The following is an 18,352-nucleotide window of genomic DNA, read 5'->3' as shown; positions in this document are numbered from 1 at the left end:
GACATGACCTTGAGAATCACCATCAGTGACAGAATGATAAATACTGCTTTCCAGTTAGTATGGGTTTGGAGAAGTCAATTTTTACAGTAGGAAGTCTGTTTCGTAGATTTATTCTATAAAAAGATATTCCCCAACACTAACTTAAATACAACCTCTCCGCATTTACAGCAGCAATGTAATGCAAGCCCAACACTCAGAAAGATTTGGACTAGTATCAATAACAGTTACACTTTTTTAAAAATAAACCTGGCACTAGAACCTAAACCATTGTTGTAAAATACTGCCTTGCAGTTAGTGAATGCAGTATTATTCAGTCTAATTCCTTCACGTTAAGTCATGGGATTATCTAATATCCCAGTGCTGCTATACCCTTCCCAAAGACCAGCATGCAGGGTCCTTGAACACAAGTATACTAGGAACCGGTGTGGAAAACCAACGTATGGGCCTTGCAAAGCTTGTCATTAGGCGTATCAGCCAGGGAGAAGGATAGTTAATAATATCAAGAAAGATTTCACACTTCTCAGCTTTTCCCAAATACCTTTCTTTAACTTTCCCTTTGCACAGAGACTTGGAACTAAAACTGACCAGACAGGAATTTGTGTCCCATGAGACTGGTTTCCAGTTATACAGATGAGACAGCAAGAGAGTAAAAGCTCACACAATTTTTCCACATAACACCCATCTGTTAAGTATAAATAATCTGCCAAATAATTATTGTTCCAGCCCCACGTCTGTATGGAACTACCATTTAATTTTAGCTCATTTAGCAGGCCCCCAGTATATTAACATACCTGTTGAAGCTTAGCAAAGCATGAGCAAAAAAAATAAAAGTTATTATAGGAAGCATAAGCCTAACTGTGCTTCATCATGCTGACAGAAAATAAAGTGACCAACCAGAAAACACAAGAGGCGAACAAGCTTCCAAAGCACATAATTAGGAGGGCTCAGAGCAGAGGTCAGAAAGCCAGCTTGATTAAGTGATGTGTCTCTTGGCTGTTTACCACCTTATATGGAAAGAGATAATTTCATATTATCAAGACACATTTATTTCTCCTGGAATCAGTTAATTTAGGATTAACAGTATCCAATTACTTTACACAAATCAAAGTGATTTTATTAACATATTAAGATAACAAAGGAAGGGTGGTATCCAAGATGGCATCCCCTCAGTCATTAACCTTTGACAATACTAAGGTTACAATCTACAGATACCCTGAAACCATCTTGGAAACTTACAAGTTCAGTAAAATTTCCCCTGCAGCAGACTAGCCATCTGCTAGTGATCCACAGAGTGAAATAAATTTTTAATTTACTAACAAAAAAAATAAATTGGTTTTATTCACTGCCCATCTCAGATCTCATACATTTCTCCTTACTGTCCTATCTGACTTCATGTCTTACCTGTATCTCACTGCTCTTTATTCACTTACTTCCTCATGCATTCAAGGTTTTTGGTAGTGTTCTCTAAGGTGACAGTCCATTTCTCCCGGGTAGCCTCAGTCCCCAGCTGGAGGACCACAGCTCATCCACAGCTCAGCAATGAGAACAGCGAAATGCTGAGCTGGGGAGAAAGGCTCCCACTCTGTGCTGCACGCCCATCCTCTCCTCTGAGGCATAATCACAGGAGTCAAAAGCCAGCAGTCATTTCCACCAGTCATACCTTCCACAAGCCCGTTCCTGCCAGCCTCCACCTCACACTGAGGAGCAGCAGCTGTTGAAATGTACCAAATTACACCAAAAGGTGCACCATGTCCCAGCCTTCAAGAAGTCTGGCACTGCTACAGCTTCTACTGCTTATGACTTCGATAAGCGACACCAGAGGCACATAGATCAGTGCGATCAAAGCAACATGGAGTTTAAGGGAGCGTAACTTCTCTATCCCATTTCCTCTGCAGAGGAAAATTAGGGGTGTTTTAGCCTGACATCCTGGTAAGACAGAGAAGTAATTTCCCCTGTTTTTTTTTCTCTGTAGTAACTCAGGGAGCTTTACAAAACAAAAAAACAACTTACATTGATTTCTCTCTCTTCCCCCTGTGTATTTAAACAGAAGTACCCTAAAAAGACAAGAGATACACACACACAAAAAAAAAAAACACACCAACAAAAACACCCAAAAGAAAGCCAGATAAATCTAAAGATTCCCTTATTCTAATTTAGATAAAACAGCAATAGTTCACATTCATGAGTCTGAATATTAATTAAAACGGATAGTCCTTTTTAACAAGCTTGCTGTTATGTGTGTGACCTCAGGTATTGCTTCCCGCAGCCTATTCATACTATAATCTGCAATGAGAATTATTAATTTCTCCATCAGTACAGTATTTACATGCCACTTCAACATGACCTTATTTTCCAGTATTATCCTCGTTTTACCCAGCAGGAATCTGTGGCAAAGAGAATACATCAATTTTTTGGTCCTTCAGGCCTGACTTTCCAAAGTACATGAGATTACAGAGTGTTTCATATGCTCAGAGCACATCACCTGCTCAGCTGCAACTCCCCTTACAGTTGTACATCAGAAATTCTGCAAATCAGGTTCAGGGACATAAGCAGCAGAGGAAATACAACAGTGAAGTCCTGGTGGAATAAGCTTGTCCCATAACACACAAGAAACCAGTTCTTTAAGACAGCATTTAACTACCTTAATTACGAAGGAGAAAATTCCCTTCCTTCCGCGGTTCTACTTCGCTGTCCATTTTCTGCCAGAATTGGAGCACAGGATCTAAGCTCTAATTTAGTCTTCAAAAAAAGTCAGTTCAGTGCAAGAGGAGAAAGCCTAGTCTTACCGAGAAGAACAGCATGCAACCATTTAAGCAAAAACAGTATTGGAAAACATGTATACAAAGGAAGTGAGGCAAGACTGCACAGTAACCTCTGCACTGGACCAAGACATATCAAGTTCAGGGTTACCGTTTGAAGTCGGGTTTTCTGTGTAATTCAAGGCAGGGGAAAGAGCCTGCAGGAGGATGGAGAAAGGTCCTTTCAAAAAACCCTTCCAAAGATAAAAGAAAAAAGTCAAACCCATGAATTCCATTACACCTCCAGGGGTACCGGCAATGAGTGTTAGACCACAGGGCTCCACTGCAGAGATTTCTGAACTGCCCAAGTCAAATATTCATCACCTGCTCCACAGGTTGCAGCTGAAGGAAATGAAATAGATGTTTTACCAGTGAATTGCTGCAGTATTTGGCAGGCATGTATCAGTCAGCTTTACCTTGAGGCACTCTGCTCATAGCTGCCTTAGAGTTTACACAGAGGTACAGTGTTTAAGTATAAAATAGTATGACACATGACAGTGTTTGCAAAGGTCTAGGTAGTGGAAAATGGCTATATGCCATCAGGGCACTTCAATTTTTCTATTTTATATGAAGTCAAATATAAATCTGCCTCTACTGATACACGATGTTACCATTTCCAGATATATGAATACTGAGAAAAAAACACAAAGCCAAAGCAAACCCACCACTATCTCTTGCTTCAACTTCTCAGAATCTAGCAGGCGTTAAATACGCAGTTTTATAAGACTGACAGAAATCCAGCAGTACTGACAACCTCCTCAAAAATCTCACAAAAATAACTTCCCATACATAACCTGTGAGAGCAGAGCTACCAGGCTGGAGAGACTCACAAGAAATAACTACGAGATGACTGTTTTAAGTGCATTGAAAAATTATTTCCTGAAGCAGACATCAGATCACATCAGGTAAAGCCATGAGACCACCATCAGGAAAAGCGCACCCAGCATTTCAGGCAGCGCTTCAACAGCAAACAGCCTGGGGACCACCTGCCTCCGTTCCAACTCCGCGCTGCGATGCTGCCTTTATAGGGACGATGGGGGCACAGCACGGCGCGTCTTCCAGGGCTGCCTTCTTTAGTGCGAAGAACAGAGGTAATAAAATTAGTCCCGGACTTAAAAATATTTACATTAGTTGAGAGCAGCGCAATCTGATGACCTTCAGAGAGAATTACTCCAGCAGGAACACGTCCTTCAGTAAATCACACCACCAGTTATTCAAGCTCAGTTTTGCAAGTTTATGCCCCAAATTCATCGCGGATTTGTCTACCCATGAACCGCGGAGCCTCGCAACCAAGGCTGTCCCCTTCCTTATGAAGAAATACTTGGGGGGGGGGGGGGAATAAATCCTACTTTCACGACCAGGCGTTAAGAGTTGCGCTGCTGATGGCCGCAGGTCCGAACGCCTCGGTGCCGGGGCAGGAGCTCGGAGGGGCGGGTGGGGCAGCACATAAGCGACCCCCCCCCCTCCGCCGCAGCCTCCGGTCGGGCCCCCCCGGCGGGCAGGTCCCCCCCGCGGTCCCTCCGGGCCGCTGGCAGCCGCGGCCCCGCCGCACCACGCGGCACCGGGTCGCACAACGTACCCGCGTGCGATGCGGGGAGCCCCCCGCCCCGCAACACCATCCAGGCGCTGCTGCCCGCCGTCCCCAGCCGCCGCTCCCGCCCTCCTGTCAGCGACGGCGGCGGGACGCACCGGCACCCCTCGCCCCGGGGCCCAGCCAGCACCTGCCCCCCTCCGGGCCCCAAGCGGAGCCGCCGCTCGGCCTCGGCCCCGGCCCCGCCGGCGCTGCCCCAGGCCCTCCCCTCACGGCGCCGCGCCTACCCGCCGGGGCAGCGCCCCGTCCCATGCCGGCGCCGCCGCTCCCGCCGCCGGGCGCGCTCTGCTGCCCGCCCCGGCCGGCCCCTTCCGCGCGGCGGGCGGCCCCGCCCCAGAGGCGCGGCGGGGGGGCGGCCCCGGGCGCGCAGGTCGAGGCCGGGCTGTGAGGGGGCGGCGGCAGAATGGCGCTGCCCGCGCTGGGGGGGAGGGGGAGGGGAAAGGGGGGAGGGGGAGGAGGAGGAGGAGGAGGAGGAGGAGGGGGGGGGGGAAGGGAGGGGGAGAAGAACACTCCCCCCCGCGCGCGTGCACGCGTCGTGCCCCTCCCTCTCCTCACAGCCCCCGTCCCGCCGGGAGGAGCTGCCGGCCCCCCGCCCCAGCGCCCCGGCCGCCCAGCGCCCCGGCCCCTCAGCCCCTTGCCCCAGCGCCGCAATCCCTCGCCGCCAGCCGCCGGTTCAGCTGGACGCAACATCCCCGGACGGTGGTTTTTGTTTTCCCTCAGTCACTCAGTGAGCAACGCGGTTGCTTCATCTCTTGGCCTCAGCGGTTTTTCAGCCTTCTCTGGGCGGGAGGCCGCTAGCAGTGCCCTCCAGCAACCAGCGTGATGCGCGGCTCGGAGAAAAGGTAAAAATTAAGAGGGATAAGAGCCAAAGTGCCCCTGGAAGCGGAGGCAGCTGCCGCGCCTCAGCCGCTAGGCCTGGAGGGCCTGGCACTGGCAGCATGCTTTGCTGCATGCACGCTGTGTTTTTGTAGACACGATACTGGGGGAGGAGGCGGCCAAAGACACCAACACACCGCTGCAGGTAGGCCCTTTGATACTCAGGCCAACCTCATGGAGTCTTTTTCTGAGGGAGTTTTGCTGTGTTGTTAGGTTGCAGCAGCCTCGTCCTTCAGTTGCACACACGCACACTAACCTGCTATCCCCGTGCTGCCTCACGGCTTACAGGAACATCTCGGAACCTCTGCTGGAACACATCACGTCTGCCTCTTGCACCTCTGTTATATCTCCCTCTCCTTCACAAACATGCTGTCTCCAAGAGCTTCTCCCTTGTACCTCCTTTTTCAGCCATGCCACCCCTCCCCAAAAATCAAATACAGATGCCTTCCTTTTGCTGTCCATTTTAGTGTCTTTTAAATGTGCTAGAAACCTTTCAGCATCATCTAAGAGCACTAGAAACACTCGATAGGAAAGTCTCCAAGAGCTTCTCTCATTCTGTTCTCAGGGATGAGGGAAGAAACACTGTCATCCACAGCCACTTAGAATGCCTTTCATTTTTCCTTATTTCTCTGGAGAACTGGACTACTTCCATGGCACTAAATCACCATAGTTAGCTCAGGAAAAAAAATATTGCTGGTCAGTGCACACAGGCAACAGCCAAAAGGTCAAATGCCTCCCACCCAAACAACCCACTGACAGGAGCCTGTTTCTTGGGACTCATCCCTTCTTGGCCTCACAGCTCCGTCGCCTGTTGCGCAGGTCAGGATGTGCATTCAGTCACTTCAGAGAAGTGTGGGTCCCCTGCTGTAGGACATCCAGACACAAGAGAAGCATGAGCACATCAGGGCGAGGGGCTGTGACTGCAAAGCCCAATACATAACCAAATGTGTTAGTCATGTGGTGGAAGAGTGTTGTGCTTCAGTCACGTTTTTTTAAATGGTCTTGAAGGACTGAACAGAATTACAGTAACAGTTAAGCATTAACTTGCTGCTACTTATCCTGTAAATAGTGACACGGCTGCTGCCCTTTGTGGTCTGACTGCTGTGGAAAGTTCAGAGCAGTTTTACTCAGTGAACACCCAGAGTTAAATTAGGGACACTGAGGTGCATAATGAATAGCGTACAAATCCTAAATAAAATGCTACAACATAAAAATAACTTAAAGATTGACTGTGCACCAGTTCACTTGGGATAAGTGGCACATGCGGTCTGAGAAATGAGCCTGAGGTAACAAACCCAGGAATTACAGTTACAGTATCAGCTTGCCTTGACTGACTGGGGAGGAATTTGGGTAGGCAGGAAAAGCATCTGCTGGCAGTCTGAGGAAGCCCCCCCAGATAGTGTACCTTGGGTAAGGTGATATCTTCCAGAGACTTACGAACTTTTGCTGTCTTTGACCTGCTCCCTTTCAGAAAGTCTGAGATGTGGCAAATGCGAGGGGCTGCTGTTCTTCACCAGAGAAGCTGGAAAGCCTTCCCAGGGGATGCGCTGGACTGATCAAGTTCTCACACTACACCCAGGTAAATCTCAGCAAAGTTAGTGCGCTCAGTGCACCTGGGACCACTTCTGAGCGTGCTCTTACTGCAAAGACTTGTGGGGTTTGAAAGCCAGAGGAACTTTCCCCTTCACTTCAGCTGGGCTTGGACAAGAGCCACAAAGGGGACACAGTAACCCAGCATTGTGAAACTGTGAAGTTCATTATTATGAATATTAGAAAACACTCGTATTTTCTTAGTATCAAGAGGCCATTATGTAATGCCTGCTACCACAGCGTAACAGGAATTCTGCTTGGTTCCATGATTACAGAGTAAGTAGCAGCAAGTTAATGCCTAACTATGTTCCTGCAATTTTGTTCAATCCAAGACTGTTAACCACCACCCCTCCACCACCACCACCACCCCAAACTGTGGAAAAAGTCTGGAGCAGTTTTATTATGTGCCACACAAATACCGCGCTACGACCCAATTAACTGCCCTTCAAAATGAGTTAAACAGAGGGAGCCTGGCAGCGAGAGGTGCCCGATTGCTCACCCTGCCTCATACGCCACTGCCCCGGTGAAGTCACTGATGGTTCCTGTCCTTGTGTGTTGGTACGTTACAAGCAGCCAGTGCTTGACTATGCTAAAAATACGCTGGTCTGATGCTGAAGTGGCAGGACAAACGCGCTGCAGGGGTGGCATGTCCGCCGCAAGCCCCACGGCGGCCCGTGTTGGCACCAGCGCCAGGCGAAGGCCTGCACTGCTGCCCGCTCTGCCCCGCCGCTGTGCTTGCGGGCCGTGCCACGCCACGAGAAGGAAGCAGCGCTTTTGCTATTCCTTCCCCGCAAGGCTGGCAGGTTTCCGCAGCGCAGCGGGGAGCTGAGCAGCGGCTCCCCCGGCCCTTCCCGCCCCCCCGCAGCGGCATCAGCAGCCCCCACAACTCCGCCGTGCGTGAGGCGGCCCCGCCGCGCCCCGGGGGCGCCGTGGCACCCCTCCCGCCCCCGAGCGAGCGATGCCCGCCCCCACGGCCCCTGGGGAGGGGGACGCAGCGCACCCCCACGCCGGTCCGGCACCGGGCGATCCCCGCCCGCCGCCCGCGGGGAAAGGCGCCGCAGCGGGCCCCGCCGGTTGCGGCGGCGCAGGCGCCGGGCGGGCGGTGACGCGCAAGGCGTGCGCGGCGCCTGCGCGGCTGGCGGAGCGGCGGCGATGAAGGTGGCGGTGGCGGGGTGCTGCCATGGCGCCCTGGATAAGATGTACGAGACGCTGGAGCTGCTGCAGCGGCGGCACAACGTGCGGCCCGACCTGCTGCTCTGCTGCGGCGACTTCCAGGCGGTGCGGAACGAGGCGGACCTGCGCTGCATGGCCGTGCCTGCCAAGTACCGCCACATGCAGACCTTCTACCGGTGAGCGCCGCCCGGCCCGGCCCGGCCCCGCCCCGCCCGGCCCCCGGCCCGGCCCGGCCCCCGGCCCGGCCCGGCCCGCCCCGCCACCGCGCTGTGGTGTTTCCGCAGGTACTACTCCGGCGAGAAGGCGGCCCCGGTCCTCACCGTGTTCATCGGCGGGAACCACGAGGCGTCCAACCACCTGCAGGAGCTGCCCTACGGCGGGTGGGTGGCGCCCAACATCTACTACCTGGGTAGGGTATCCGCGCCCACCCCCCCCCCCCACCCCCCCCCGCCGCCCCCCTCCTCACTCCCCCCCCCGCCCTGGGCGGCCCCGCCGTGACGAGCCGCGCTCCCTCTCCCCCAGGGTACGCGGGCGTGGTGCGGTTCCGCGGCGTGAGGATCGGCGGCATCTCGGGCATCTTCAAGTCTCACGACTACCGGAAAGGTACGGCGGGGCAGAGGGGCGCGGCGGGGGTGTCTGGCTGCCGCCCCTCCCGGCTGGAAGCCCCCTGGGCTCAGCGCGGGGTTCCCGGAGGCGGTAGGTGAGGCGCTCCTGCCGGTGAAGCCGCAGGAAGCAGTGCGCCTTCGGAATGTTGTTGGAACAGCCCTGGTTTTTCCATGGCAGTGCCCTTTTAGTCTGCAGTGCGAGGCTTCGGTTTTCCTTGTGTGAATCAGTCAGTGTATAAATGTGATGTTGTACAAATGTACGCTGTCCTCAGCTGAGGCTTGGTGTCGCTCGGTGTCGGCGTATGTACTTCCTTCTTCTTCCTTGAAAGGGCCTCCATCAGCGGACAGAAGTCGTGTCACAGATGATAGCTGGTGTCAGCAAACAGAAGACAGTTCAGTCTTTCTGATCTCCTCAGCACATGAAATAGCAGCCCCTTACTTGTGACTACTGTACAGTAATATTACCTTCAGTAACATACTGCTTCAGAGAAGCTTTGCAGATGGCTTTCAAGCTGCAAAGTACAGAACTAGTTTTTTGGAACACCGAATTCTGTCTAATACCTATCAATGCTAATTAAATTAAATTTGTTGCTATTGAGCATACAGTTTGTATGCCTGAATACAAATATGTGGAAGATGAGACTTTTTTGACAGTAACGCTAACTACTAAAAAAGTAACTTTTCTCTTCATTCTTAAGAGCGTGTAGGGGCATACAGATTTCTTGTCCCAAGGCAAAGTTGGAGACTACATCCCTTGTTCCTACTATGTTCGTGCCCAGCTTTTGCATTCTGCTGTCTGCCTTACATTCTTTAGCTGTGCCAGCATGTTTACATGTGTAGCCATGACATTAGTTGATACACATGTTTCATGGCTATGCAGTGAACAGCTCTCTATACATGTGATTGCACATTGCTCTGCAGCGTAACTGTGGAGGTACGGGGTGTGGAGAAGTAAGGAGGGGCATTACCTCACCAGAGAGATTCAAAACTTCATTCCAGAATTACACACATAAATCTTTCTGCCGAAAGTTACTTATTTCAGACAGGTTCTGAGTTTTAAGTATTGGAGTCAAATTCCTGTTTTTTGCTTCCACAATGGAATTATGGAATTCTCTATATTTATGACAATAAGACACAGAATGGAAGAAAGGATCACAGCTGTAGACATGTTTTTACAAAGTATTTGCCTTGCACGTAAGTTAGGAGCCTGTTGTTGTAAGCCTCATGCAAAGCAAATACAGTATCTCCTTTGATTATTGGCAGCCTTTTATTTGGGATTGCTCTAGGTGTCTATATGGCCCCAAGAAGCTGTGTTAAGAGGGAACTATTGATTCAGGTGACTACTCACTATTTTTTTTTTCAATGTTTCAGGCCACTTTGAGTGTCCTCCATACAACCAGCAAACAATTAGAAGCGCTTACCACGTGAGGAATATTGAAGTCTTCAAACTCAAGCAGGTTAGTGAGAAGTCTATTTTTTTAAACAATGGTAAATAGTTTTAATTAATTTGGAAGTAAGATGTTAAAGCTATTCTGAATACATATGCTATTGGATAGCAGATCTTACAACAACTCCCAATTTATCTGGACAGGTCATTTTATGCTTTGCGTAGCAGTGCATATTTGATCTGAATCAGGCACAGGAAGGAGTGGGGGTTTTAATTGCATAAAATTCACAGAATGGAAAGTACTCCAGCTATACACCTCAGTTCCAGCTTTATGTTAGCTTTAGGAAGATGGATGCTACCTTGTCTAACGTGCAAACTGGTTAGTACAAAGTTAAGTAATCAAAATTGAATCAGCTGAATAAGTTGATCCCAAATTCCTGTGGGTGAAGTATTGTTGATTCCAGGGTGAGAAACTCAAAGCACAGATTAGCTTTATTTTTGAGCTGTTGCCTACTCCCTGCTTTGTCACAAGGGCTACTCCATTTTGCTGAGGTTGTAGTATAAATACATGTATTTATAAGCATCTTGTGAATGATTATCCAGGTTGCAGTTGCACCCTTAAGTGTTCAGTAGATACAGGGATGCTGCACATAGGCCAAAGGTTTGCTGTCATTGTAAACAGTTTGATGCATTTCACTGTAAGTTTCTTGCTAGTTGGACTTGGGTTTCATCTAGAAGTGTGTTCTGATACAGCTGAAGGAGATAGGTTGAATATTGAACCAAGACATGCTTCAGACATTGATTAGACTTCTGAGGGGTGCTTGCTTTGAGGAGGAATTATCGTGCTTAGACATTTTCCCTTTTAAACAAAGCTCTTAGAAGTTTCATGAGGAAGAAGATGCCTCTAATTGTGGCTAGAGCACTTGCTCTATAGCTGTATTTTTTAAGAGTCTTCTTCTGAGTGCCTGACACTTAGTGTGACGGTGTGATCTCTTATAAGGCAGTGTACATAAACACAGCTGACTGTCCCAAGGAAGTGTAATATAACCCATGGAGACTAGAGTCCCTTGGCAACTTCAAAGGTTGCCTGAAAGATGGGGCTCACTGGTGTACTCACTTGCTTTGAAAGTCAGAGTGTTGGTCACAGCTGACTCTGTACTGATGTGAGGTAGAACGTTACACATGTTCCCTCTTGTGCTGTGTAATTTTGAAACTTCTTTATCATCTCTGTTTTATTTATACCATCTGCATTTTGGCTTGACAGTTAAAGCGTCCCATTGATATATTTATGTCACATGACTGGCCAAGGAGCATATATCACTATGGAAACAAGAAACAGCTTCTTAAAATGAAATCCTTCTTTCGTCAAGAAGTGGAAAGCAACACATTAGGAAGCCCTGCTGCTTCAGAGCTTCTGCAGCATCTGAAACCCACCTACTGGTTCTCAGCACATCTTCATGTTAAATTTGCAGCTTTCATGCAACACCAGGTAAAGGGGAAAAAAATAATCAAGAACGTATATGTCCCAAGCACATTTTAGAATTTCAGTGTAGGTAATCATGTCCAGAAAAGCAACTTCTTAGTGTTTTTGCTCAGCTATTAAAACTCAGCTTAAGCTGCAAAACATTAAGTGGTGTTAAGCCTGCTAGCTTATGTAAGTTAATGAGATGCTATAAATCAGTGGTGTACCTATCTAATCTTCTTCAGAGACAATGTGAAATAGCTGACATTATTGCACTTTGAAACTTCTTAATTTAAGGTTACAGAAAGGCACCCTCTTTTCTGACTTTATTAGGGAAGGAGACAGATTCAAAACAAGGTGATAGAGGAGTGACTGAAAAGAAGATAGTTGTTGACTGGGGTTGGGAGGGGATGCTTGTAGAAAGGCTTGGTAGGTGAAGTTGTCTGGTGGCCTGGATAAAGCCAAAAACCATCCCCTGTAGATTGAAACTTCTCTTGGTTTGAGTTATTCCTGAAAGTGGTGTGATGTGCTATTCCTATTTGTGAGTTATTTAGCTGTAAAAATGTAACTCTAGACTTTCTAGGCTCAACAAGTCTGTTTCTGATTATGTTATTGTCTTTTTGCTTCAAGGCCAGGTATGCTCAGCTGCCTTGGTTAAGGATGAAGAGTGGCTCTCGCTTTATCTTCCTGTCATCTGCATCCAGCTTCCTGTTAGACTTCCAGTGAAGTCTGTCTTTCTCTTTGTCCCTCCATTGCTTTCTTATAATGGTGTGCTGATTTTCTATTTCAGAAAGTTTCTCTGTTTGTTACACTTCTACGTCTCTCTATATAACTTGTTTAGAATAGTCAGATTTTATAGAAATGCTAATGACTCTGTTAACACCCTTTGTTTCCTAGACAAACTCCAAAGAAGAGCTACCGAAAGCAACAAAGTTTCTGGCTCTGGATAAGTGCCTGCCGCACAGAGACTTTCTGCAGGTGATGACCGTGTGCAGTTGGTTTTCACTTTTCAAGTACTTCACTTGTCTGGACTGCTCAGTGCTGTGCTTATGTATAAGCTGAAGAATAGCTCTTAGAAATAGAGGAACTGGAAAAAATTAGGAATGGTGCATGTGTGGAATGTTCTTGGTATAATCTTGTCTTGAAATAAGCAGACCTTGTGTCCTCTCGTGCAGGCGCAGTGTTTGCTTATTCTTACCATTTTCTTCCACCTTAGAACAAGTACTTGACTTAATTGGGGGAATAGCTTTACTTTAACCTGAATTGAATCTCCTCTTGTGGGTTTTTTGTCAAATGTCAAACCTAAGAAGAAAGCCCATCCTGAGGCTCTTCTTTCTGCGTTTTAATTTGGGTCAGCTAGGGCCTCGGTTTTCAGGTCTGGATTCATGGATTCAGGCAGGATTGAGGCCTAAGTCGAGTACTGTAATTTCCTTTTAATATTGTGAATTCCAGCAGAAATTGGTATGACTTCCTAGGCGAATGGCTCTGCTTCTTTTTGTTTGGTGCATATCTTGGCTAGGAAGGGCAAGGGACAAGCAGAAGGTCTAGGCTGTGGGAACTCTCAGTGTGAGTGCCAAACTGATTTGCCAGCATCTAAACAATGTTTGTGTCTGTGGTGTATGTATGCTGCCCGGGGTGCCATCTGTAAACCCTCAAATGGGTGACTCTCAAATGCTTTGCTGTGAGAGGGAGCTGCTGGCAGCATGCTCTTCAAATGCTGTCAAGTGTTTTAGTAGTCTTACTTTAAAGTAGCTTTTATTTGTCACCTTAAGGGGAGGATGGTTCATTATGGTGGGATCAGTTTGCCCTAGTAGCTACCTTTGAAGATGGGAGAGAGTATGAGGATGGGCTTTTGCTATGCGAAGGTACACTGGGTTGCCCGACTTAAAACCCTGTAGAAAACTGATTTGGAGTAGTACTGCCTCCAGCAGCATGGTGATCCACCAGTGTGTAGCTTTGGTTTAAAGGAGGGAGAGGAAGAAACTCTTTAAAACTACCTTAAAAGGTTGAATTACTTTATGAATTATTTAAAATCAGAGCCTGACGGGTGCAGTTGGGTAAATCCAAATGGTTTGATGTGGGTTAGTGTCAATGAAGACAAAGTGATTGGGATTGCAATTTGTCAGTTGTTGAAACAGTTGAAAACATCTCATGTTATTTTCATTGCTGTGTTAAGAACGCATGTTTATACAGCTGAAAAACTGTTGCTATCAATTCTTGATACGTATCCACTTAGAAGTCAGCGTGAATTTAAGACTAAGTAAATGCTGTTTTTTAAGTTGCTGGTGTTTTGGTTTTTATCTGCTGTAAGCTAAAATGCAGAAATGCCTTTTTTACTATTGTTGATTATCCTTTCTTAGTCCGTTATTACTATAAACTTCTATGTAGGGCTAACTTGAGAGGACTCATTTCATTGAGACCGCTAACTTGGTGTACTTGAAACTTAATTAAAGCTCTATGCCATGAAAGTAACACTTGAAACTTTTAATCAGTTTCTGGTGTCAAGAGAAATAACTCACCACATCTGTTTTCTGTGTTCTTGTAAACAGATAATAGATGTAGAACATGATCCGAATGCAGGTGACTCCCTGGAGTATGACGCTGAGTGGATTGCAGTCCTCAAGGCCACCAACAGCCTTGTTAATGTGACTCAGAGCTCATGGAATATGCCTGAAAAGAACGGCCTCCATGCAAAGTAAGTCGCATGTAAAAGTAGGAAATGTGATTTTTGCTGAACTGGAAGTAAACTTTACCTTAGAGTTGTGTTTCTCAGTCCTGCGGCCTATAATGCCCCATAGGACTTGCTAAATGCCTTGGAAAACAAAGGGGGTGTTTGCAAGAGCTATACTTCAGTGCATACAACTTCTTTGGTGCTCTACATGGGCAGCGAGTTTTGTTTGCAAACTTAGATACCACCATTTGAGGGGCAAATAATACACAGTGACCAATCATCTTGCTAGTTATGCTGTGAGACTGGAAATCAGGCTGGGTTCTGGGGTTATGGGGGGGGGGGTGAGTGTTTATCAGGTTGGTTGACATAGTACACAAATCTCCCCACAAATTGGTGGGGAGATGGGAATCTCAGTATTGACTGAAGTACTTTCCTGAAAAAAATAATTTGAGAAATTAGGTGTCTGTTGTAAGATTAGTTTATTATCCTTCTTTAAAAATTTCTCTTTGCAGTGGGAACAGGGAATACCTTTTGACTAGCCGCACTTGTTTAACCTTTATATGCTTGTTTAGGTGGGATTACAGCGTGACGGAAGAAGCTATCAAAGAGGTGTTAGAAGAGGTGAATCATAACCTCAAAATTCCTTGTAACTTCACGTTGACAGCTGCTTGTTATGATCCCAGCAAGCCCCAAAAACATGTGGAACCAGTTCATACCATCAATCCGCAGACCACTGAGTTTTGTGCCCAGTTTGGCCTCACTGACATCAATGACAGGATCCAGCAAGCTAAAGAAGAGGGCTCAGTACGAGGCGAATATGAGGAGGAGGAGGAGGAAGAAGAGATGGACAGTACTGGGTCAGCAGAAGAACCCAGTGAATATAATACAGATAATTCTGGACTTTCATCCATTAATCCAGACGAAATAATGCTGGATGAAGAAGGTGGCGACGAAGACTTGAGTACATGTTCTGTAGATCCTTCCCCTGATCATCCTCCTGACTTCTCTGCAAGTTTTTCTGACATCCGGATCATGCCAGATTCCATGGTGGTATCGTCTGATGACGCTATGGACTCCACAAGTGAGGAACTGGAGAAGTCCAGTGTGAGTAAGCAGGTGGAAGAGAAGAGCTTGAATGAGAGATCATTAAAGCGCATTGGTGGTAATGAAAATGGGAACAGTGGCGTTAAAAAAATTAAGAGAAGGAATCAAGCTATCTATGCTGCAGAGGATGAAGATAAAACAGAATAATGCTTCGTACAATGTATAACTAAGTTCTCTCTCTACCTTTTTGTGGGAAGGTGGTGAGAACTGTGATGCACTACTTGTGCTTTTAATGTTACTTGATCTTATTCATGTTACTTTCTTAAGCTGATGAGGCTGTATGTACCTCTCACAAGGAAGAATAATTATCTGGATTAAACATCTAAGTCAGAAGCAGACTTTTCCAACAAAGTACTTTGTCAAAAGGGTTTAACGCTCATGTATCGGTGGATTTTGCTTCAGTTCTTGGTTATTAATGTATACTGTGTACCTTCAGATATACTGCTATACAAGATTCATCGTGCTTGTTTAACAAGAGAAGAACTTGTAGACTGTAACTCAAGTCAAAGTGAGATGTTGTCTGACTTGTAAGACTGAATGATTTGATTTTATTGCTTTTGTCTTGTTTTATACCGAACTTTTAATACAAAGTAGCATATGCAATAACTCTATTTTCAAATTTAGTTCATAGAAATCCCATGCTAACAAAATAGCAATAGAAGAGTGAACATTTTTGTTTCTGGTGATGCTCATGCTGTAGAAAAGCTTTGTGGTCATAAACAAAACAATGTGTATTGTCCAGTATTGGCTTTTAATTACAGTTTTGATAGGCAATCGTCTCTTAATTTGAAGCATGACAGTTTTATGGGGACGATGGAAGAGTGCACCTCTGTTCTTAAAACCTCAATTGTGTGTCACTTCTTAGAACTTGAGAACAATGTCTTAAAATTAAAATGCAAGTATTTAGGATGAACAAGCTTTCTAAATGCAGACATCATCACTGTCTCAATTCTTACTAATTAAGTCTGTGGTATTTTCATATATGGTGGTTGATGTTTATAAGTTTCTGGAGATAATAATGCCTGCCATTCTCATTAGCCTAAGTTTTCACCTGTCACTTCTTTTCAGTAGCGTGTAACTTGCTGAATTCTTACAACTGGATTTGGAGTCTTCCAAAGTACCTTCATAAACTTCAGCTGAGGACGAAGAGGAGCTGCCAGAAGAGAGACCCTCTTGGAAGCTGGAAGTTCTCTTTTTATTGTTCTAGTTTGCCCTGAATTATTAGCAAACAAATTACACTCCTTTGGCCTAAAAGGCTGTGAGGATAACAGAACTAGCTGGATTCATGAAAATGAGAATGTTTTCAAGCGTATGTCAGACTCATTAGTCTTTCCTGTCAAATTCTACTGGTGTTCTGTGCTGAGCTCTTGGAGTCCAGATGGAGTGGGACTCTGTGACAGTGCCACCCTTGAGAGCAGAAGTAGCTCCTGTGTGGTTTTAATCCTCTAAAGCACAGGCACAGCGGAGGATAAAGCATCCAGACAGGAAGAGGGAACTGGACAGGGAGCAGTCAGTGAAATGGAGTTGTTTGTGTGAGTTATGTTGCAGGGAAACGCTTTAAGGTCAAGACTTCTGTTTAAAATCACTCCCGCAATCTGGGATTCATCTTAGTTCTTCTCCTGTCAGCAGTTCACTGTGAAAACTAAATGCGTGTAAGTATTCAACAGGCTAGAAAATGGCAAAAGTAATGCTCTCAGCAGTTTGATTAACAGCTTTATACTGGTGGGATGGTGCCATTAACATCCTGGGTTTTTTTCCAGAGGATGCTATCTTGTTTGTGAAATGACTAGTTGGGCCCTGTTAATACTACTGTCTCTGTGCCTGCTCATCTGTCAGAACAGCCACCGAAGGGAACCCTGTGATGAAAAGCTGGAAGTGTTCGGTGTAACCCTCAGGTTATCTAAAGTAGCTGTGAACTGTCAACTAGATTACTGAAGATAATTGAGTGTCTTTAAGGGTCCTGGGTCTGCAGTGCTAATTTCTCATTATCTGAAGACTATAATGGAAATAAAGTATTTTAAGTATAAATTGTGTTATGAATTTGAAAACTCTCCCAAGAAACCTGAGCCTGGTGTTTGGCTGTCACGTTCTCCATGACCCGGAGTAGAAGATACTGAGTTACATGTAATAGACTTCTCAGTCTGATTTCATGATTTTAAAGCAAATTGTTCTGTTGTGTGTTGTCCCTCCTCCCTCCCTGTCTGATAAATGCGGTTTGGCTTTCTAGAAAGCAGATTTTGACAAGATAGAATACTGATTTTGTTGTTTTGTTTTTATCTTTAAAGTTCAGCATCCATTCGGTAAATACTGAATACTAGTAAATACTAGTAACAGAATTTTTTGGAGTATGAATCATGCCTGATCTATCTAGTTACTGTGCCTTTTCTTCCAGTGGTTCACACCCTCCACAGTTTGAAGTGTCCTGTACTGTGCACTTGGCCATTACAGATTTTCCCTGTCAGCCAGATCCACTGCTGCATGCAGAATTCAATTGAAGCGCTGAACTTGGAAGCTTCTCCAGTAAAGACCAAGTATGCCAAAAAGTAGGTAAAATAGAGGGAAGGCTGACAAAGTTTAATCAGCTTCTAAGACCCCGAGTCTTCAGTCCTCTAAGAAGCTTTATAGAGTCTTTTTGAAAACTTCCAACTTCCTAAATTTTGGTGAGAAACATATGGAAAAATGTATCCCTGTCAGACCCTTTATCACAGATTTTTCAGTATATGTGACTTGCACTTGGTGTAAAAATGTTTTTGCTGTCACCTATAAAGTACTTGACAAAAGCATTCACTTGTTTCATTCCAGGCCAGACCACAGGTATTTTGTTCAACCCATGTTACTAATCTATTTGGAGAAAAAAAGAGATTTAGCTTTCTTTCATAGGGGGAGTATTTTTTAAAAATTAAAGGTATTGATGTCAACTTGTGACATCTCCCCAGGTATGTTGCACTGTGCTCCCACGTTCCGCTGTCTCCGGCGGCCCCGCCACCTTCCTCGTGGGCCGGGTGGAGATAGCGCCGGGGAACCGGCCCTCAGCAGCGCCCGCGGGCCGCCCTTTGCCGCCATGAGGCTGCAGGACCCCACGCAGCTGGGGGTCG

At 46.4% G+C, this 18,352-nt stretch overlaps 2 protein-coding genes across 4 annotated transcripts in view; one reads left to right on the top strand and one right to left on the bottom strand.

Annotated features, from left to right (window-relative positions):
* The window catches only part of LOC121097117 (serine/threonine-protein phosphatase 2A regulatory subunit B'' subunit alpha-like), a 56,318-nt gene extending 51,648 nt beyond the window's left edge, over positions 1 to 4,670 (bottom strand). For 2 of the 3 annotated variants that reach the window (XM_040613879.1, XM_040613881.1), the window contains exon 1: positions 4,378 to 4,436. The gene's annotated coding sequence lies outside the window, so the exon portion shown is untranslated. Of the gene's footprint in view, positions 1 to 4,377; positions 4,437 to 4,616 lie in introns of those variants that run through there. The other variant, XM_040613880.1, reaches the window with a different exon arrangement.
* A 3,302-nt stretch (positions 4,671 to 7,972) lies between these two features.
* Positions 7,973 to 16,187, top strand: DBR1 (debranching RNA lariats 1). The gene is made up of 8 exons (XM_040613847.1): positions 7,973 to 8,204; positions 8,313 to 8,437; positions 8,551 to 8,631; positions 10,005 to 10,090; positions 11,285 to 11,509; positions 12,380 to 12,460; positions 14,032 to 14,177; positions 14,726 to 16,187. The coding sequence occupies exons 1-8, from the start codon at positions 8,008 to 8,010 to the stop codon at positions 15,402 to 15,404; spliced, it is 1,620 nt and encodes a 539-aa protein (XP_040469781.1). The 5' UTR covers positions 7,973 to 8,007; the 3' UTR covers positions 15,405 to 16,187.
* Positions 16,188 to 18,352: the final 2,165 nt, after the last annotated feature.

Source organism: Falco naumanni, chromosome 13 (assembly GCF_017639655.2).
Source record: "Falco naumanni isolate bFalNau1 chromosome 13, bFalNau1.pat, whole genome shotgun sequence".
In the NCBI taxonomy this organism is placed as follows: Eukaryota; Metazoa; Chordata; class Aves; order Falconiformes; family Falconidae; genus Falco; species Falco naumanni.
Note: the sequence above shows the minus strand (reverse complement) of the source record. Positions and strands in the feature narration are given on the sequence as shown.